General features: G+C 42.7%; 2 protein-coding genes across 2 annotated transcripts in view; one reads left to right on the forward strand and one right to left on the reverse strand.

Moving 5' to 3' along the window:
- Positions 1-320: 320 nt before the first annotated feature.
- TAS2R38 (taste 2 receptor member 38) lies at positions 321-2,402 on the reverse strand. Its single transcript, XM_073898557.1, is given in 3 exon segments — positions 321-1,205; positions 1,207-1,350; positions 2,334-2,402. Coding segments are annotated over 3 exon segments (1,098 nt in total).
- A 14,277-nt stretch (positions 2,403-16,679) lies between these two features.
- MGAM (maltase-glucoamylase) overlaps positions 16,680-22,333 on the forward strand; it is an 81,061-nt gene continuing 75,407 nt past the window's right edge. The window contains exon 1 of the mRNA XM_073899296.1: positions 16,680-16,963. Coding sequence (XP_073755397.1) covers positions 16,946-16,963 — 18 coding nt within the window. The 5' untranslated portion in view covers positions 16,680-16,945. The remainder of the gene's footprint in view (positions 16,964-22,333) is intronic.

The following is a 22,333-nucleotide window of genomic DNA, read 5'->3' on the forward strand; positions in this document are numbered from 1 at the left end:
GTTTAGATAGTATTTCATAAGTGGTGATTTCTCATGGTTTGGTTCATACCAAGCACAAATAAACTATAGTATACAAAGCATTTACACTGAGTACCTCACCTATATCATTCTTTTTCAAAACAAACTTAAAGAACCCATGCATGTCATTCTTGCCTAGGCCATAGATAGAGCTTTAATGATTTTATTCTACTATGGGTGAGTTCATTGACATAAAGTGGAGAGACCCTCACTTATGTCTACAGAAGAAACTGGGATAGGTTTCTGAAGGCTTTATGAACTATCAGAGGCATATTCATGAAGAGCTCATTTCGTGTCTGCTCTCAACATAGATCTGGAATCCTGGGATCTTCCCTGTGGTCTGCCCTTACCTTTAGGCTGCTCTGAACCCAGAGTAGAATGATCTCCACAGGTCTCCTTAGCTTGGCATTGCCTGAGATCAGGATTGCTGCATGTATCGAAGGACAAGCTGCTAGGATCCCTACACAGATCATGACCCTGATCTTGTTGTGCCACAGCATCAGGAAAAGCACTGAAATGAGGGCAGCACAGAATGACACCACATAGAGGCAGAGAAAGGAGACAAGAGATCTGAGTACTTTGCTATGGGCCTCCAGGCCGGGCTCACGGGAGTCCTTGGTTTTGGCCTTCATTATCCTCGTGTGCCTCCCCAGAGAGACAGTCAGCACCCCAGAAGAAACCAGAAAAAGCAAGAAAGGAGGGATGGACTCCAAGATGCAGAAGATGAAGGAATGATAGGAATTGAGTTTTGCAATTTGCAAATTGAGTTCTGTATTATTCATGAATAGCATAGTTGTGAATGCAAAGCCAGATTTACTAAAAAAGTCCCCCAAACAGAGGAGAGTGCAGATGGAAGAGAAAAGCATGGCACCCAGGAGCATCTGGGGGACCTTCCTGGAGACCCAGCTTGCCAAGCAGAGCAGGATGGTATGAGAGAAACAGATAATCTTGGAGCAGGAGAGAAGACTCAGACAGGTGGTGAGCCAGAGCCCAGCTTGGTTTGTGATCATCCAGAGCATGATGATGGTCTGGTAGCTGAGGCTCAGTGGGTCCTTCATCCTCTGGAAGTATATAAGCTGGATGGCATCCAAAAACAGCAGCCCATGCAGGAAAAGCTGGGTGAGGCTGAGACTCAGAAGGTTAAGATCACAGTTGCTCAGTGGCTGCCTCCTCACCACATCCCAAAAAATTCATAAAGAAAATGAAGGCATTTGTCAGGATCCCCACTGCAAGCTCCAGGGCTTAAAAGAATAGAAATGCACTCTTGACTTCATAGGACACAGTTATGGCAGGAGTCAGGGTCAATATGATGTCTGTTCTTACTTGGTTAATCTAAGGCTCAACATACCACCCAGCAGAGAAGGGTCAGTGTACGTTATAAGCCAGGACCTCTCCTTCACAAGGCATCAGGCTCTTGCTCTAGATCTATCCCACAGTGAATGCATAAAAATTTCTGACGGCAAACTTAGAATAGGGATATTGTTGCTTTGGAATATCTCTTGGATACACACTGGGGTTCATTATAAGAGCAGAGGAATGATGGTTCTTTCTCTTGGGTGATGCAGAAGCTTTTAATAAACTAGGTGTGTCCATATAGCAGACTCCTCAGAGGGCCCTGGCACAGCATCATGGATGCAAACAAGACAGGGTCTCAGTTTTCTAAGTCCGGTTTTGCATGCCCACCTGGACCTGCATGGTAGAAGAAGGGAGCGGGATTTGCTTATGGGTTTGAAGGGAACTGGCAGCAGGCAAAGCATATCTTCTTGATGAACTAAGGTTTGAAATGGTGCCTCTTTCCATTTGCATGCCTTCTTCTATCACCTCTGAGGCATGACTCTTATCATAGACTTTGTTTTTAATGTGGATGAATGCATGGTTCTTCCCCTGGCATCAGCACAGGAGTTAAGACTGCCATTGCTGAAGATTTCATTCAAGCATCATCATTATGCCAAGCACTGTGCTGGCAAGGGGAGCATTACCGTGAACAAGGCCAGCACCTGCCATGAGGGGAGGAGGTAGGGGGTGATCTGGCCTGGATTATTGCAGAAGCCTTTTAACTGCTCACTCTGCTTTCCACTCCCCACTGCCTTACCCCATTTTCTGCAAAGCAACAATAGTGATCCTGCTAAATATAACTAAGATCATGTCATTGCTCTGTTCAAGCCTTTCGGGGCCTCTCATTTCTCTCACCATAAAAGCAAAGTCCTTACATACCTAATCAGGTCCTCTGTCCCTTCTTAGATGTCATCCATGATACTTGCTTCCTCCTTCACTCCACACCAGCCAATGGGCCTCTTTCATGTTCTGTGACTCACCACGCATGCTCCCACCTCAGGACTGGTGTGCTTGCCCTTCCCATTGCCCAAATTACTTTTCCCATACATACTCTGATGTCCCGCTTTCTTCTCAAAAGTTACCTTATTGGAGGGACCTTTCTGATCATCCTATGACTGGCATCCCTTACCCACATCATGGATGCTTGTGATCATAGTTACCCTAGTTTATATTCCTGTGTATGTTCAGTTACTCATTGCCTATACCTATCCCCCACTAAAAATACAGGCTTCATGAAGCCACACAGCAGGGACCCAAGAAATAATTTTTGAATGAACGAAATGTCCACAAATGAAACATTTATTAGTCTATAGCATCCCTGTGGATTATATCTAGGATTTTTTAACATTCCAAGGCATTATATCCTAACATATAACATACTCTAACATACTTGGCTGTAATTTCTGAAGTCTAGCTCTCTCCCCTTTTAAACACTTCCAAATATTTGATGTGCTTGGGCTTTCTGGCATCTCTAATTCTCCTTGATCTCTAAACGAATCTGAGCTGATTTTATAATCCCTTCTGCAAACTCTATAAAAATTCAGGCTAGTTACTCAATGGAGATTTGGAGGGCTGATCATTTAGAGACTGGATGTTGTTTTATAACATTTCACTCTTACAAATGCTTTAACTTTTCCAGTTCTTTTATTGTTGCTTTTCATGCTTCATCCAGTCATTCACTCATTTTGTGGAGTGAATGATGGGGAAAGGAAAGGAGAAGTTGAGTGGTTGGTTTGCAGTCTGTCATATGGTAACATTTCCTCTAAGAGGTGGAGGTTTTCTACCTCTGCTCCTCTGCTTGCTCAGCCTCCTGCCTCATTGGCCGTTTTTGCTAACTTTTCACAGTCTCGCTCTGGGCAGTGTGCTCCTGTGACTGAGCTCACAGTTCCATAAAGCACCTAGAGGAAGGGTTGCTCTGTGTTCAGAGTCTCTGGAACCAGGAGCCTCTGGAACCAGGGTCTCTAAGGTTGAGGCCTGGCTCTGCCACTTCCCTGTGTGACCTTGGCAAATGTTTGAATCTTGTATATTTATCTCATATGAAATGGAGATGACCATCAAAATAACACCTACCTCAGAGGATTGGGAGGATTACCTGAACTGACACATACAGCATGCTTGGTGTTGTGCTTGGCACATGATGTCTGATCAGTAAGTATTAATTATAGGACCACTGTATCATCTAGCAATCACTCTTCTGGATATATAGCCAATGGAAATGAAGCCAGTACCTTGAGGGGGTATCTGCACTCCCATGTTCATTGCAGCATTATTCCCAATAGGTGAGATATGGAAACAACCTAAGTGTCTGTCAATGGATGAATGGATAAAGATATTGTGGCATATACATATGATGGAATATCATTCAGCCTTAAAAAAGGAGATCCTGCCATTTGCAACAACATGGATGAACCTGGAGGACATTATGTGAAGTGAAAGAATCCAGTCACAGCAAGAAAAATACTGCATGATCCCACTCTTATATGGAATCTAGAAAGTTGAATTCATGAAGCAGAGTAGAATGGTGGTTATTAGGGGTATGGTGGGGGGTGATGGGGAGATGTTGGTCAAGGGGTAACCTACTCTCAGGAAGTGTGGAGGCTGAGGATGAGTCCCCATATCTCCAATGTTCCCAGATAATTGGACAAAGAAATGGGCCCCAACAAACTGGAAGAGTCCTATAATCACTGCCATTTTCCCAGAAGTTCAAAGCAGCTAAGGACCCAGAATCCTCCTATCATTATTTAACAGTTCCTACCAGAGGGCGCCAGACCACTGTGAGACCTGGAATTCCTGACCTGCTTACTGGGCAGGCTCAGCCCGGGAAATTACTTAATCTTGGGAAAATGTGGCTCCATATTTTACAGAACTGAAATTGTAGACTCCACTTACTACTTTATAGTAGGATAAGTATCCCTTAAGCTCACAGTTCCTGTAAAGACCATAATGCTACTTCCATTTTATTGACAAAGTGGAGTTTCAGGAAGGTGAAATAGTTTAATATCTTTGCCAGGGTAACTAAAGTACTAAGTGAGAAGTTGGGTTTCTAATTTCACTGATTTCATGTTTGATGTTCTTTCCTGTAAGTCTAGCTACCAATCTGTAGAGTGGGGTGTAATGGATATCCTTATTTGGGTAAAATGCCTGGTAACGTTCTTTCCAACCTGAGTCCTATTTGAATGGGTTTATTTTGGGTGGTGGCTGTTGAGTCCTTGTGAACTACCTCAGGGTAGAGGTAGAGGTCGAGGGAGGGATGAACTATCATCCCTTTCTCAGGAAAGATAGAAAAGTTGAGTCTGGTGGGTTCATATCTCCAGAAACTACTATTCTGGCAGGGAAAGGAGTGGGGGGGATCTCTGTGGGCTCGGTTAAGATGACTGAAAGAAAATGTCTATCTACTCAGGAGGTTAGCATAGCGATTAGCAATGTATAACTATAAGTATAAATGAAATTCCTCAGAATTTCTTCTAGTGGATCCGGGCTGAGGCCTTCTTTGATTCCCTCCCATAGATTTCCTACGTCTTCTTTGCTTCCATACCACTATCATAGCACTTACCATATTGTTCAAAATCTGTATTGGTTTGCAAGTGTTTATCTCCAATTACACTGACTTATTCAAAAGCAGGGATTATATATTACTCATTCTTTGCTCCTCGTGGTGTATGACATACAACTAGATTTTTGTTCATTTATTTGGTCATTCGCTTTAAATCCAAGGTAGTGATATGATCACTTGTGCTTTCTTATGAATGTGTATGTAGGCCCTGCTTGAATGTAGATGAATTCACTCCTGGAATTCAAATGTGTTTTCTGCACTGAAGATTAAAGCCTGTAAGTCTCTCATAACCTACTGTGTAGTCATTCAGGAAAGTACTCATCCTAAGGGAAGAAAGAACTAGTGAAATTTGACCCAGTAACAACCAGAGCCACCAGAGTGTAGGCAGGGTTCTGAGGGATATGGTGTTTGTCATTAGATCTTGTCCTCGATCTGGTCCTATGGGCTTTTGTCTGAACTCAAAGGGTATATTAAGCAGCTTCTTTTGGCTGCAAAGAGTAAAGATTCATTTGGGAGATCTCCAGTAAATGCAAGTTTACTATAAGTTACACCAGACCCGGGAGGTCAGCATCAGCAGAGAATTGTGGGAGATGCAAACTTTTGGGCCTTACTTAGAACCTTTGAACCAAAATCTCTGAAGGTGGACCCCCGCGATCTGTGTTTTGACAAGCCATTCAAGTGATTCCAATGCACACTAACATTTGAGAATCCCTGGGATAAAAGGGCATTAGGGATTTCCCAGGGTCCCAGCAGGAGCCACACCTGAGTCTGGAGCATGGCTCGGGCCCTGGCACCTTACTCAGTATCCATGTCATCTTAGCATGGAGAGTTAACTACCATTCACTTGACGGCTCCACCATAGTGAGATTCAGACTGTCGCTAGAAATTAAAGACTGTTGTTAATGCTTTTAGATGGCCCATAGCCAAGAGCTCTGGGAATTCCCAAACCCAGCTTTGCCAGTCACTCCTATTACATGAGAACAGCAGTGGAATGGGGGTGTGGGGGGTGTATTGCTTTATTAAAAGCTGGACCAGCACCTAAAGAGTCCCAAGGCAGAGCTTGTGTAGTGCAAGTTGGATTGGAGCACACAGTTGACTTAGGCAGAGTCCACACATCCAGCTTGCCACTCTGGTCATGGTGGATGTTGCTAATTACCTACACTCTTCATTACCAATAGAAGCCCTGTGTTATTGGGGATGTCAATATTCCCATCATAAAAATAAACTGCATCTCTCATCTTTCATATAGATAGGAGTGGCATTTGGAACACAAGAAGAAGTTACAGGGTAGACTATTTTAGAAAACCCTTGCTGCCTTTTCTTCTTTCTGTGCCTCCCGCACTTGAATGTTACAGTTAGAGCTCTGCCTCTGAGGGAAAAGTCAAGAGAATCGCAAAGCTCCCACCCTGAATTTTTTGAGTACTTGAAGGCATGCTAGCAACTACTCTGTTCCAGGCTTCTCCTTCTGTGAGAAAGGTCATCTCTTTATGGTTTTAAGTCGCAAGGCTTGGGCCACCATTACTGAAAGGTGAATGCCATTACTAGCTGATAACCCGCCTGCAAGAAGGGCCCTGGGAATCTATTTGCCCGCCTAAGCATGGAAGTGGAACGGAGGCAAGGACAGCCTGGACTCTGTCTAGGTATGCTTGTCACGGAGAGGCAGGAAACAGGAAGTGCAAGAGAGGAAATAAAAGGAAGGATGTCTCTGCTTCCTGCATTTCAAGTCTATTTTGTCCACTCATGGTTGTCAAAAGGATGTGGGCAGAGTGGTACTGGCATGGGGAGAGGAGGTTCAAGATTGTCTCGCTACAGCTCTTATTTCTGATTCTCTCTCTTGACATTTTGCTCTTACTACTAATTGATCCTGCTGCAAATTCTCTCTGTGTCTCACACTCAGAGAATCTAAGTTGCCTTGTGATCACACAGTGAGCTACTCCATAAGAAGCTGGTTGAAATAAGGACTTGTTGTCTTTGGGTTAGGTGCTCCTCCCAGGTCCAGACATGGTACCAGCGTGGAATCTGGTGATTCAAGGACATGCATAAGATCACTTCCCTCATCAGGGAGCTGTGGAAAGGGATTCCTTTAGAGGGATCTCTGGGCCCCTTCTTAGGCCTCATTTTGTCCACTAAAATGAATTAAGGAAGAGGAGGTTTTCAGTAAAAGCTGATAGAGCTGTAAGACATTAGATGAGGACCAGTCCTGCTCTGTTTCTCAGTGACACAATAAAGTAGGAGAACACTGGGCAGTCTTGGCACCTTGAGGTTTCTCTATCTGGCAGAGACAGGGAGATCCTGTGGATATGCTGATTCCCAGAGAGCAGAACAGAGAAGGAAGCACATAGGGAGAGAGGCTGAGCCAGAGAGAGGGCAGCAGTGAAAGAGAGAGTCTGTTCATGGCTCTAAGACATTGTCAGTGCCTTTAAGATGTTTTCTGTGGCATTCTTTTCACATATTTTCCCCTTGGGTGGGGGCCAAGGGGAAAGCATACTCACTAGCATCTTATCACAGGGGAAAATTTCTGTAAAATTTAGTATTTCATGTTGAAAAGTATGTAAATTTGCATGCTATTACGTTATACTGTCACATTTTTCATCATTCAAAATATTGATCCAAATTACTTATTCTTCTCTAATGATCTTGGACTAAAATGGAATTTCTAAGAAAATGTGTGATGTACCTCTCAGCAGGTCACCACATAACCCTAGGTTACAACGTATTTCCTGATCTAAAAAGTACACTTCTATGCGGATGCCAAACAATTCGGAGAGACTCTGTGGGGATTTGAAGATCCCATGATTATTACAAGGGGTTGTAAGAACCAGCAAAACAAAGTAGGAGGATATGTTCGACGGGAGTGGTTAGAGATTTTTGGTGAAGATATTTACTCTGAACAAAGGGAGAAAACCGAGAGCCTGTGGTAGCAGGGCTAGCAGAGACTGGTTGCCAGGCATGGAAATGCACAGAAACTGTCTGGAAGAAAGAATGATGATGGTGGTGGTGGTGGTGGTGGTGGTGGTGGTTAGTCGCAGAAGAGGTGGTGGTAGTAATAGTAGGGATAGTATTTTGGTGAAGGTGCATGTGTATCAAATGAAATTCAGTTGCACCTTGACCTTCACAGAAATAGGAAAAATACTGGCAGCGAGTCTCTGCTTTGGATTGAGTGGTCTCTCACTTCTGCTACATTCTATATGCCTATTCCGTCCTCTTTTGGGTAAACAAGTATTTTCAGCAATGCTTTAATTTCTCTCTCAATAACATGACGTGACTCCACAGACTTAGCACCCAGTGCAATATGATTCAGACTCTGTGTTCCAAATCCTAATCTCTGGGAGAGAGAATCTGACTGGACTGGGTTGGTTCAGTCACGTGGGACCAGTGGGTCAGGGTTATGCTGGGCTCCCTTACAGAAGTGGAAAGGTGTTCTCCAGGCATGGGGCGGGGGAACCATGGGAATCTCTATTCAAGATATGGGCTGAAAGAGAAGTGGCCAGCTGTAAGGTGAGAGTGGTAGAGTTTGATAACTGATGGGACCTGAGAGTGTCCACTTTGGGAGACGGGGTAGAGAGGAACTTGGAATAGGCTGAATGAATGAAGGAATATTTCATCTGTAAAAGAAATTCTGTATTTACTTAATTATTTACCGACTCAGACTCCGTGACCATCAGACTACTCTATTGAAATGAAATGACTCAATTTCTGTGTATTGATTTTATATCCTGCCACTTTACTGAATTCCTGTATGAGTTCTAGCAGTTTTGGGCTGGAGTCTTTTGGGTTTTCCACATAAAGTATCATATCATCTGCAAAGAGTGAGAGTTTGACTTCTTTGCTGATTCGGATGCCTTTGATTTCTTTTTGTTGTCTGATTGCTGTGGCTAGGACTTCTAATACTATGTTGAATAGCAGGGGTGATAGTGGCCATCCCTGCCATGTTCCTGACCTTAGGGGGAAAGCTCTCAGTTTTTCCCCATTGAGAATGATATTCGCTGTGGGTTTTTCATAGATGGCTTTTATGATATTGAGGTATGTACCCTCTATCCCTATACTCTGAAGAGTTTTGATCAAGAGAGGATGCTGTACTTTGTCCAGTGCTTTTTCTGCATCTATTGAGAGGATCATATCGTTCTTGTTCTTTCTTTTACTAATGTACTGTATCATATTGATTGATTTGTGGATGTTGAACCAGCCTTGCAGCCCAGGGATAAATCCCACTTGGTCGTGGTGAATAATCCTTTTAATGTACTGTTGGATTCTATTGGCTAGTATTTTGGTGAGAATTTTTGCAGCTATGTTAATCAAGGATATTGGTCTGTAATTCTCCTTTTTGATGGGGTCTTTGTCTGGTTTTGAGATCAAGGTAATGGTGGCCTCATAAAACGAGTTTGGAAGTTTTCCTTCCGTTTTTATTTCAGTGGCATTCCTATACACCGACAACAAGACAGAAGAAAGAGAAATTAAGGAGTTGATCCCCTTTACAGTTGCACCCAAAACCATAAGATACCTAGGAATAAATCTAACCAAAGAGGCAAAGGATCTGTACTCAGAAAACTACAAAATACTCATGAAAGTAATTGAGGAAGACACAAAGAAATGGAAAACGTTCCATGCTCATGGATTGGAAGAACAAATATTGTGAAGATGTCAACGCTACCTAGAGCAATCTACACATTCAAAGCAATCCCTATCAAAATACCATCCACTTTTCTCAAAGAAATGGAACAAATAATGCTAAAATTTGTGTGGAACAAGAAAAGACCCTGAATAGCCAGAGGAATGTTGAAAAAGAAAAGCAAAGCTGGTGGCATCACAATTCCGGACTTCCAGCTCTATTACAAAGCTGTCATCATCAAGACAGTATGGTACTGGCACAAAAACAGACACATAGATCAATGGAACAGAATCGAGAGCCCAGAAATGGATCCTCAACTCTATGGTCAACTAATCTTCGACAAAGCAGGAAAGAATGTCCAATGGCAAAAAGACAGTCTCTTCAACAAATGGTGTTGGGAAAATTGGACAGCCACATGCAGAAGAATGAAACTGGACCATTTCCTTACACCACACACAAAAATAGACTCCAAATGGTTGAAAGACCTAAATGTGAGACAGGAGTCCATCAAAATCCTAAAGGAGAACACAGGCAGCAACCTCTTCGACCTCAGCCGCAGCAACTTCTTCCTAGAAACATCGCCAAAGGCAAGGAAAGCAAGGGCAAAAATGAACTATTGGGATTTCATCAAGATAAAAAGCTTTTGCACAGCAAAAGAAACAGTCCACAAAACCAAAAGACAACCGACAGAATGGAAGAGAATATTTGCAAATGACATATCAGATAAAGGGCTGGTATCCAAAATCTATAAAGAACTTATCAAACTCAACACCCAAAGAACAAATAATCCAATCAAGAAATGGGCAGAAGACACGAACAGACATTTTTCCAAAGAAGACATCCAAATGGCCAACAGACACATGAAAAAGTGCTCAACATCGCTCGGCATCAGGGAAATCCAAATCAAAACTTCAATGAGATACCACCTCACACCAGTCAGAATGGCTAAAATTAACAAGTCAGGAAACGACAGATGTTGGCGGGGATGCGGAGAAAGGGGAACCCTCCTACACTGTTGGTGGGAATGCAAGCTGGTGCAACCACTCTGGAAAACAGTATGGAGGTTCCTCAAACAGTTGAAAATAGAGCTACCATATGATCCAGCAATGGCACTACTGGGTATTTACCACAAAGATACAAATGTAGGGATCCGAAGGGGTATGTGCACCCCGATGTTTATAGCAGCAATGTCCACAATAGCCAAACTATGGAAAGAGCCAAGGTATCCATCAACAGATAAATGGATAAAGAAGATGTGGTATATATATATACAATGGAATATTATGCAGCCATCAAAAGGAATGAAATCCTGCCATTTGCAACGACATGGATAGAACTGGAGGGTATTATGCTGAGCGAAATAAGTCAATCAGAGAAAGACACGTATCATATGACCTCACTGATATGAAGAATTCTTTTTTTTTAAATTTTTTATTGTTATGTTAATCACCATACATTACATCATTAGTTTTTGATGTAGTGTTCCATGATTCATTGTTTGTGCATAACACCCAGTGCTCCACGCAGAATGTGCCCTCTTTAATACCCATCACCAGGCTAACCCATCCCCCCACCCCCTCCCCTCTAGAACCCTCAGTTTGTTTTTCAGAGTCCATCGTCTCTCATGGTTTGTCTCCCCCTCCGAATTACTCCCCTTCATTCTTCCCCTCCTGCTATCTTCTTCTTTTTTTTTTCTTAACATATATTGCATTATTTGTTTCAGAGGTACAGGTCTGTGATTCAACAGTCTTGCACAATTCACAGCGCTCACCATAGCACATACCCTCTTCAATGTCTGTCACCCAGCCACCCCATCCCTCCCACCCCCCACCTCTCCGGCAACCCTCAGTTTGTTTCTTGAGATTAAGAAGGGTTGCTGGAGTGGTGGGGGGTGGGAGGGATGGGGTGGCTGGGTGACAGACATTGAGGAGGGTATGTGCTATGGTGAGCGCTGTGAATTGTGCAAGACTGTTGAATCACAGACCTGTACCTCTGAAACAAATAATACATTATATGTTAAAAAAAAAAAAGAAGAAGAAGATAGCAGGAAGGGAACCATGAGAGACTACGGACTCTGAGAAACAAACTGAGGGTTCTAGAGGGGAGGGGGTGGGGGGACATGTTAGCCTGGTGATGGGTATTAAAGAGGGCACGTACTGAATGGAGCACGGGGATGTTATATGCAAACAATGAATCATGGAACACTATATCAAAAACTAATGATGTAATGTATGGGGATTAACATAATATAATAAAATAAATAAATAAATATTTTAAAAAAAGAAATTGAAAGAATCAAGTGACTTTAGCAGTCATCTTTCTTAGTTTCTGTTTCCTCAGTTTTACCTGGGGATAAAATACCTGCCCTATGATAAGTGATTAAAGAAATTGTACAGGTTAAAGTGCTCTGAGAGCTACAAGGTGTGTGTGATGTAATTGATGCTTTATGACTGCCACGTCAATACTAGGTCATGTATTATCCCCAAGAACTCTCTCCCTGGACCCACACCTGTGTGTGTGCACGAGTTGCTGTCTGTGGGGCTAAGAGGTAGGAAGGGACGCAGGGCAGTGTCAAATTGCTGAATAATAGGTATTTCCCCAGGGAAGGAAATGCTGTAATGCTCAGTACGGGTAGATCGTATTCCCCCCCCCCCCCCCCCCACCTTTCCTCTGAAAGCTTCTGGGCAGAGAAATTACTCCTACCCCAAACAACTCCTCTTTCCCCTTTCCAGGTAGCCTCTGTTGTGAAGAGCTTACACTTGGAACAAAAGAAGGAAAACAACTCAGCTGCAATAAGAAGAAAGAGGTACAACTTAAAGTTTGTGGGTTGTGGCGAATGTGAGAGGTGATTTGTGACAGGAAGGTTGTAGATGGCATGTAGCTTATGAGTGTGAGTGTCTTAGTGTGCGTGTGTGCATGTGTGTGTGCAGGGGAGGGGGTCATCCTGCAGAACAAGGTTCTGGGCTAGAGCTGGCTTTCCCCCACTGGCCTGGGGAATCAGTTCGGTGTGGCAGGCAAACTCTGCTCTCTGCTGTCTGTCAGTGGTCCACGGAGGAGAGAGTTCACTGTCTCCAGCCCCACCCTCCAGTGAGGCTCTTCCAGGCGCTTGATGAATAAGAGCAAGAGTTCTAAACAGAATTTAAGCCAGTGCCACTGCTTGCTGGGTTTTATTTGACTTTATTTTCAGAAAAGACCAGTTAGGGAGAGCCTGGAAAACTGACCCTGGATGTCAGGCACTTACTGTCTCAGCTTGGGCTCCAAATAATATTATGTTGTGCATATTATCATCTCTAATTTACAGAGAAGGCAACTAAGCTTCAGACAATTTAAATGACTGCCCAAGTCTGTAGCAAGTAAGTAGAGACTCTGATATTCAAGCCCAGGCTAGTTTGATTCCAAACACCATGCTCTTTCTATGACACCAACTGGGGGATCATAAACTACCACCTGAAGGTTTTGCATGGCAACACATCTCCAAGAGATGACTCATCTTGATTCCAACATTGTATTCAACTGTTTCAGATTAATAGGCTATAGGGATACCGCCAGGGTTATCTTATCCACCTGTAGTCTACCGCCAGTAGAATACAAGCAGATGTGTATCTTGTTTTCTATAGAATTTTATTCCAGGAAGGGAAAATCCAATAATGTGTTCAGTGCCAAGAGGATGGAGACACACACTGGTGCTCAGCCATCCCCTCTCAGCTCAGCAGTCAGAAAGGGCTCCTCACCTGGGTCTGGCTCTGCTGGAGCATTTGAGGGAACTCAGCCAGCCAGGGACTTGATGAGTGGCTAGTAGTCCTCGGAGCACTTTTATGCACATCTATAAAGTAGAACCATATCTTCTTGAAAGTACTGTTACTTTAGTAATTCAGAAAAGGAGAAGCATCAACATGAATTGAGTGTTTAGAGAAATTTCATGGCAAAGTGAGTTTAAACTTGGTTTTGCAGTAAGAGAGGGGTTTACATAGGAAGACAGAGGACATAGACATATCAGGGGGAGGCTGCGCCGAAAATGCAGAAATGGCAGTGAGCCACGCTTTTTGGTGACTAATGAAAAAATATTGGAATGGTAGAATCAAGAATGATAAAGCAGCCTTCACGAGAAAGAAGAATTTGAGATTTTTCCTGAAAAACTGACTATTTTCAGGTTTCGAATAGAAGCCAGAATCAAGCGTTGTTTAGGGAAGGTCAGCAGATGTTCTCATCAGTACTGGCGAGGTGATGCACCACTCTCTTGATCTTTAGGGGATGCCTATGGCGATCTCAGGGTGGTAGAGTTCCCCACTTTTGTGTCACTCCAACGGACAGGCAGCTTATACAGCTTCCAGAGTTCCCTACTGATAGGCACTTGTTCTGTGTGGAGGTGTGGGGAGACTAAATATTCTGATTAAAGAATTAAAGAGACAGATACTCCAGCATTCTGAGTCCTGGGCAGAGAGCTCAGAAATATTTCACACTTATGACCACTCTGGGCAGTTTCTTATCTGTGATGGTTCCCTGTTGGTAACAGGCTAGAGTCTCCACGATGGGCCTCCAGTGTGCTTTGCCAAAAGTGTCCCTGACTTTCCCACAACCATCTCCCTTGTCTCTACCTTTTCACTACAGTTTCTAAAACAGATTCCATTCTCTCTAACCTCTGAGCCTTGTGTATGCTGATCCCTTGGCTCACAATGTCTTTCCTTCTTCTCTGCCCACTCCAATCTATCCATGGCTTGGGTTTCTTTCTTGTCCCTCCCAGTTGTGGTCTTTGCATTAGTCAGTGCTGTCTTGTCTTCGGCATGGCAGTCACTGCCCTTCTACCTTCTCTTGGCCATGAGGTTATAGATGCACCGCTCACATTCATGTTCAAGTGCAGGTTTGACCACACTACCTGAGTTTGCATTCTGGTTTCACCTCTTCCTAGTTACAGAACCTCGCTCGAGCAAGTTGCTTTTTGTGTCCAGGGTTTCTAGTCTGCGAAACGGGGGTGACGGTTGCTACCTCACAGTGTGGTGATGAGGAGGAAATGTAATCATGCCCGTGAGTCAGTTAGCCTAATGAACAGGCCCTAGGAAGCATGCCGTAGATGTTGCTGTTATTGCTTTTCTGACAATGCTTGCTTATAGTACACGTACACCTATGTACTGAATTGACTTGTGTTAAAGAAGTGCTCAGAGTTGTGTTTTCAGGGGTTGGAAGCAAGGACAGGGCGTCATGAAAGTCTAAGTAAGGGTGATATCTAGGGAGCAGAGAGGAGGACGTATTGTCATCACACTGCTGGTGCTGATATGTGCACGGCCTCCATGGCTCCCAAGTAGACACAGAAGACAGAAAGCAAGTGAACTTGCAAGGGACAAGATATATGTATTTTTTCTTTGCTAAAATCCAGCTGAAATGTGGCCTGTCTTTTAAGTATAAAGTGAGATCACAAACCTCAGGAGTGTTAGAAGTACCTAAGAGTTTGGTTCCAAGAGAAGCCACAGTTACTTTTGTATCATATTTTGAAGATAATCTCAAGATACTATTTCCACTTATTACTCTTTCGAGATTATAGTAGCTGTTAGACTTGTTGCTAGATTTGTTGGCTATTACATCACTAAAGCAACACATGCATTACTATGTTGCAATTAAAAATATTCTGGTAACTAATTCGTTGGAATTAGTTTCCTCTGTATCCTTTTTAAATCTTTAAAAAATTTTTTATTTAAATTCAATTAATTAACATATAATGTATTATTAGTTTCAGAGTCTTTTGTATCCTTAAGTATTTTGTCTCATGCATTTAAAAATGTAATTTTTTTTTAGATTTTATTTATTTATTTGACAGAGAGAGAGAGAGACAGACACAGACACACAAGCAGGGGGTGCAGCAGAGGGAGAGGGAAAAGCAGGCTCCTCACTGAGCAGGGAGCCTGAAGCGGGGCTGGATCCCAGGACCCTGAGATCGTGACCTGTGCCGAAGGCAGACACTTAACGACTGAGCCACCCAGGCGCCCCTAAAAATGTAATTCTAAGAGAGGTCCATAGGAGGCACCAGACTGCCAAAGGGTCTCCACCACACAGAAATGCTTGGGGACTGCTCTCCTAGAGACAAGGAAAGAAGAAAACTATTCTGAAAATATTTTCAAAATTATTTCCTTCAAACACAAACCAGCAGATTGTGCTAGTAAATGTCAACGGGACCCTGGGATGGTTTATTTTTTGCTCTTTATCATCTACATCTCAAGTCAGTCTGTGTTCCTTTGCCAGGCACCTGAGTGTGATCACTGCTGAAAGTACATTCAGCCGCTGGAGGGGTTAGAGTGGGTCAGGATGGTCACTTCTTCTCTAGGTTCTTAGGGATGTTCTCGGAAGAAGACCATGATTACTAATTAACTAGCAGATCTGATCTGGAGAATGAAATCTGGGCAGTCATTTGCATTTGAAACCCATTAACGATAGCATGGTAATGGCTTGCCAGGGCTGTGGCTGCACTCAGTGGACTGTGCTCCTTGCTTTGCTTCCTAGTCCATCCTTCAGTGAGAGCGGGGACAGCGGCAGGAGGTGGTGAGGTATGTTTGTGAACCGGGTGTTCATTTATGGCTGTAGATGGGTGTGTGCAAGTGTGTGTGGACTGGTGCCGATCTCCATTAGTAGAATGTCCTTGCAATTGGTTAAACACAAAACTAAACAACAGCACACATAATTACACAAATATGCACATAAAACAAGATTCAATTCATTTATTTTTTGGTGTGTGTGTGCTCACGCCTCTATACCAAGGCTGGGTCTGTAAGCCCTGCTGTAGCTAAACCTTTGTGTGTGTGTGATGGGGAGGATAATGAAAGAGTTAATATTCAGGGTAACAATTCTTTCTGATTCAGAGGTGAGGTGGGAGAAGGGAGGCAGGGGGTTGGCATAGAACCTGTGGGCACATTCCTTCTGAAATTATGTGGGGTTGTGATTGTGGGGTAGTAATTAGAGAATCCATTGTGGTCAGGAAATTGAGAAATCTATTACTAGCCCTATGAGTTGGGTGATCAAATAAAGAATTATTCTAGGGAAGAGTCTCAGGTGTGTGCACACACTGGGTGCCGGGGGCTGTGGGGCATGGGAGAGAGTTGAGGCGGAGTCTGAGGAGGAGGGTGTGCAGGGAAAGGTGCAGGACCTGGACTGGCCCTCATGTGTGAAATAGAACTGAAGTGCCCAGGGGAAGGGGGAAGGCGGTGGCTTGTTGCTGGCCCCTCTCTGGTAAAACTTAAAGTTGGGTCCTCGCTAGTTGCTAAAGTCTATCTAGATACAAGTGGGCATTTTCTGGCACTAAGGTGGGAAGGAAGAGTTTCTGTTGGGGAAAGAGAAGGAGACCAAGATCAATGCCATGGTCTCACTCAAATAGGCTACCAAGGGTCTGAACGGTAGCTTTCATGTGGTAAAGGGACCTCCTACTCTCCAAACTGGCTATTGCTCGGATGTCATGTTGCAGAACAGTGAGTACCCATGTGCTGGGCAGGGAGGGAGTGAGAGGGAAGGGGGTCTTTGGGGTTTTTGTTTGTTTGTTTGTTTTGTTTTTGTTTTTTAGTTTTGTTAAAAAAATTCGGACAATTCAGGAAACAGGGGTTTAGGAGTGGTAGTGATGCAAAGGGGGAAGCCATGGGGTGGGAGTGGGGGTGGGTCTTTGGTTTGTTGTGCTGGGTAGGGCCAAAGTGTATCAGAGACCAAATGAAGTGGAAGGACACTCTATCCTGTACTCCAGTTTTATGATAGCTCATCACTGTTTCACTCACATTTACACATGATGTCAGGGATTTTTTTCTTCTTAACCATTACCTTGCAAATGAGTTTTGATGAGCTAATAAAGTTACTTTACAAACTGCTCCATAAGCATGGAATACTCATGAGTAGATGGACTTAGAAGAAGAAATTTTCCATTTAAAGTTACTTCAGGAGTTAGCTGCAGAAGGTGATGAGGAAGCCTTTGCTCACCCTGGTGTTGGGGTCACAGTCGTCCATAGCTGTCTTCTAGAGATTGATCCCTTTGTGGTTCAGGGGTGGAAACTGAGGCCTGGAGGGGTTAGACAGTAGGTGGGAGACAGTGAACCAACCCAGTAAGTTTTGCGCAGGATTTCTGAGGGGTAACATGACTTGCTGGACTCCTTCTTGTGAGTTATTCCCAGTATCTGTAAAACTAACCCTCTCTTTTCCACTAGATCTCTTGCCTTACGTTATCAAAGGATTTTTAGAAGAAAGGCTTAGATCATCAAATGCAAGTCAGACAGTGATCATATGATCCTATGCAAATACAGACATTATATTTAGAAAATATGATTGATTATCCAGTTTTTCTAAATTAATTCAGACAGCTATTTCAATAGTTTGGGCTGCTATCTGATTTATCTATCTACTTTGCCTAAACAGTTCTAATAGTACCAGGAAAATGCCCTTTGGCAACGATTCATATAACCATTTTATTTATTTTTTTTAAAGATTTTTTTATTTATTTGACAGAGAGAGACACAGTGAGAGAGGGAACACAAGCAGGGGGATTAGGAGAGGGAGAAGCAGGCTCCCCGCGGTGCAGGGAGCCAGATGCGGGGCTCGATCCTAGGACTCTGGGATCATGACCTGAGCTGAAGGCAGACACTTAACGACTGAGCCACCCAGGCGCCCCACCATTTTAATTCAAGAGGAAAAAAATTACTGTTGGAGTCAGCACAGTTTATGTACAGAAATAATTTGAGCCTTCCAAGCGAGCTTTGCCCTGACCAGTCTAATTGAAGGTGCATCCCTCACCCCCACATTCCTCATCCCCCACCCCGTTTATTTATTTTTTCCATAGTACTTACCACAATCTACCCATCATAAATGTACTTATTTTGTTTATTGTGTCTTTTTTCTAACTATAAGAACATAAATCCCGTGAGGGCAAGAATTTTTATGTTTTGTTTGTTATAGGACCAGCTTCTGGAAGAGTGCTTGGCACATTGTGGGAGCTTAATATATAACTGATGAGTAATAAACTCGTTGCAGTTTATACAATTTATTTATTACTCTGCCCAAAGACAGAACATTGATATCTGGATGACGAATAAACATGGAAAGTATGCATCAGCAGCTCATTCTCTTTGGTCTCACAGAGAATTTAACACAGTGCCATGGGCCATAAACTAAAAGCTAATTGACTTCTATGGATGCCTACAAAAGCACTTTTGAGTCCCCCAGGTGCTGTGGGGACTGAACTGTTGCTGAATATTTGTTTCCTTTTCTTTCCAAAAGACTTCCAATCCCATGGTTGTCTCTGGAAGGACGCAGACATCTCCCATACGTCCTACCTTGTCTTAATTTAGCAGCCTTAATTATTCATAAATAGAGAAGTTTCCTGCATTTGCATCACATTGTGGCTTTGGACTCACACTGCCTGGCTGGAAGCTTGGCTCTGAGCTCTGGACCGTGGGTACCCCAGCTTCTATCATGCCCAGTTAACTATTTGTAGAATGGGGATAACAACAGTCCCTCCTCATAGGGTGGTTGTGAGGACTAATGGAAATAATGCATCTAAGTGCTTAGCCATGGACCACGCACATTCTGAGTACTTGGTTAATGACCCAGATACTATCCGATAAAACCACAATCTCACAAAAAGCCTAAGCTGGTGTACAATATGGGACATTATAACATAGAATACAGAGTAATGGTTGAAAGTTTTGGCTGTGGAGTCCAAGGGCCAGGTGTTGAAATTGTGGCTTTGCTTCTTATCAGCGGTGTGACACCAGGCAAGTTTTTTGACCTTGCTGAAATTTTAATTTCCTCATCTGAAAGTGGGCTTGTAGCAGTGAATAATGTGGGGTTGTCGTGAGGATCACGACAGTGTTTTTATTTGAGGGGCGCCTGGGTGGCTCAGTTGGTTGAGCATCCGACTCTTGATTTCAGCTCAGGTTATGATCTCGGGGGTGTGAGATTGAGCCCTGTGTTGGGCTCTGCCCTCAGTGGGGAGGCTGCTTCTCTCCCTCTGCCCCTCCCCCCACTTGCTCGCACAAGGGAGCTCTCACTCTCTCAAGTAATAAATAAAAAAAATAATAAAGTATTCTTATTTGATTTTTACAATAAGAAGGTGATGATAGGTAATACAATAGGTATTGTTAGTTTCATTTTTATAGATAAGAAAACCAAGACTTATGCGTATTAGGAAAATTCTTTTGGCCACCACAGCAAGAAATGGTAGGGCAGGGAGTCAAGTGCAAGTCTTTTTGTGCCCTATTTAGCAAGCTCTCTGTTCTGAGAAGGAGAGCTTGGGGATAAGATGCAGCAGGAAATTACTAATGAAATGTTTAGCACTAATGAAATCGACCAGGGAGTCAAATACTATTGATCAATAATTATTGATTATACAGATTCTACTAGTAGATTCTTAGGAAGGAAATAAAAAGGAAGAAGCAGGCATAATTTTTATACCTCGGGAGCTCACAATTTGAGAGAGAAAAGGGGTATTGCAAACCTATGGAAGTAGATATGCCTTTTGAGAAAAAGCCTTAGGAAAAAATTTATCCACTTGACCACAGATGAGTTGGGAGTACAAAGGGTGTGTTGACATACTGGAGGTGCTGGGAGGGGTGCTTTGATGGGCTTGATAATTTCACAAGAGACAGCCCATCCACTACTACTCCTTCCAAATATGTTATTTGGTTTTAGTTATTACTGTCTCCTACTTAGTGTTTGTCCTATTTTTCACTGTCCTCAATTTACACTTGCCACTTCCACTCCCACCCTACAGGATAGTGTCATGTAATAGTATTAAATCCACTGATGAACTCAAAATTCCCAAAACGATTTTCAAATAGGAGTGGAGGGAACTGAATATCAAAGTCATCTGGGGAACTTTTAAAACCTACCCAGAAAGGTTCAAGATGGGAGACTGATCACAGGACTTCACCTGTTTTCTTTTCTAAACTTCCACTGACAGTCTTATAAAGATGTACCAAATGAAATGAGTCTGTAACAAAATGGAAAAAGAAAAACAGACATGACCATTGTGCTGGGTATAGCAGAGCAGAGACTACTATCTCACAGTGGTCTGTAGTGGAGTTGGGGGCAGTTCTGCTCAGAGAGACCACTGGACCTTGAGCTAGAAGTAGGGGAAGGCAGAACAGCAGAGGGATGTGAACCAGTGTTTAGCTATGGTTGGGCTTAATAAAGGGGATTCTGAAAAAAACCAAACCAAACCCTAGAGATATTGATTACCTCTCCTTCATACTTCAAAAATGGTTGATTAAAGAAATCTTGACTTGGATCCTTTTGTAAAATAAATAACTGTGTTCTAATTTATATTATTTTTTATATCAAATTTTTTTCTTTTTCTTTTTCTCACTTGGACTCCTGTGATTACTGGTGAGATTGCTGGGATGAAGGCATACTGTTTCCTCTTTCATCCCTCTCATACTCCTCGGGAAAGAGGACCAGGTTCCCTGAAGTGCATCTGTGACACAGAGCATATCATGGTGGTGTTTCCACTCAGTCTTTCTTCCAAATCAGCAAATACTCATTTAGAGCACTTGCCAGGGGGCATCCACTGAAGCATTGTAGAGTTCTTCCCAATATTTTCCCCATCATAGAGCACAAAGAAAATGATAGTGGCATCATTAGGCTAAATGAAGGGGGGGGAAATTGGAGGGGGAGATGAACCATGAGAGACTATGGACTCTGAGAAACAAACTGGGGATTCTAGAGGGGGTGCGTGGGGGGATGGGTTAGCCTGGTGATGGGTATTAAAGAGGGCACATATTGAATGAAGCACTGGGTGTTATATGCAAACAATGAATCATGGAACGCTACATCAAAAACTAATGATGTAATGTATGGTGATTAACATAACATAATAAAATAAAATTAAAAAAAATATCAGATATCCAAGCCTTAACCCCAGAGATTCGAATTCACTTAGGTTGAGACAGCAGATGACTGCTGAACATCTGATTTAAACTTCTTGGCAAAATATTTTAATCCCCAGCTAGGATTGATAACAGTTCTAACTTAGGTAAATGTGTTATTTCTGTATTTTTTTTTTTTAATTGACAATTCTCCCTGGGACTCCAAAGGCAGCCAGTTGATCAGGATGATCCATCAGGTACCTTTAGTTGTAGAATTCACTAGATCTCATTGAAACTCTGGTTTCTAAATATTTTTTCCCAGTGAAAAAAACAAAGACTCCTTAGAGATGTTTGATTTGAGACTGGAGGCAGGAAATGTGCAAAATGAGCCTAGGTTATCATGTTATAGCAGAGAGCAAGGAAACTATCAAAGACTACCAGGAACCAACTTGAAGAGACTCCTGCAAGTACAGATAAGGCAAAATGAGCATTAATAATAATAATGATATCAATAGATTAGAACAGATAAGATGTGTTTAAATCCATAACTCACAAAGATATTGTACAGATATTCTCACTGGACCTCTTTGGAGGATGCTAGGGCAACAACTCCTTATTTTGAAACACAGAAAATAGAGTCAAACATTTATCCCAGCTCTCCTATATGAACTGTACCTTTATGATCCAAATAATAGATGAGGGGAAATTTCTCTCTATAGTAATATTTCATCCAGCATATTAAGAACGGTAGAATTACAGTATCACTGTCAAAACTAATGGAATAATGGACCTAAGAAATGCTCACCAATGGCTATTAATATGAAAAAAGGAGAATCTGCTATATTTTATGTGTCTTCTGCTGGGAGACTGTATACCAACTATACACCATTCTTGCTAAAATATCAAACCTGTATCTGTCAAAACTCTAGATCTGATAATTAAATTTACAGGAAACATAAGGGTAGAGAAACATGTAAGTATATCCGTGGATGAAAT

Source organism: Callorhinus ursinus, unplaced genomic scaffold (genome assembly GCF_003265705.2).
Source record: "Callorhinus ursinus isolate GAN/ISIS: 27379988/994484 unplaced genomic scaffold, GSC_fseal_2.0 scaffold12, whole genome shotgun sequence".
Classification (NCBI taxonomy): Eukaryota; Metazoa; Chordata; class Mammalia; order Carnivora; family Otariidae; genus Callorhinus; species Callorhinus ursinus.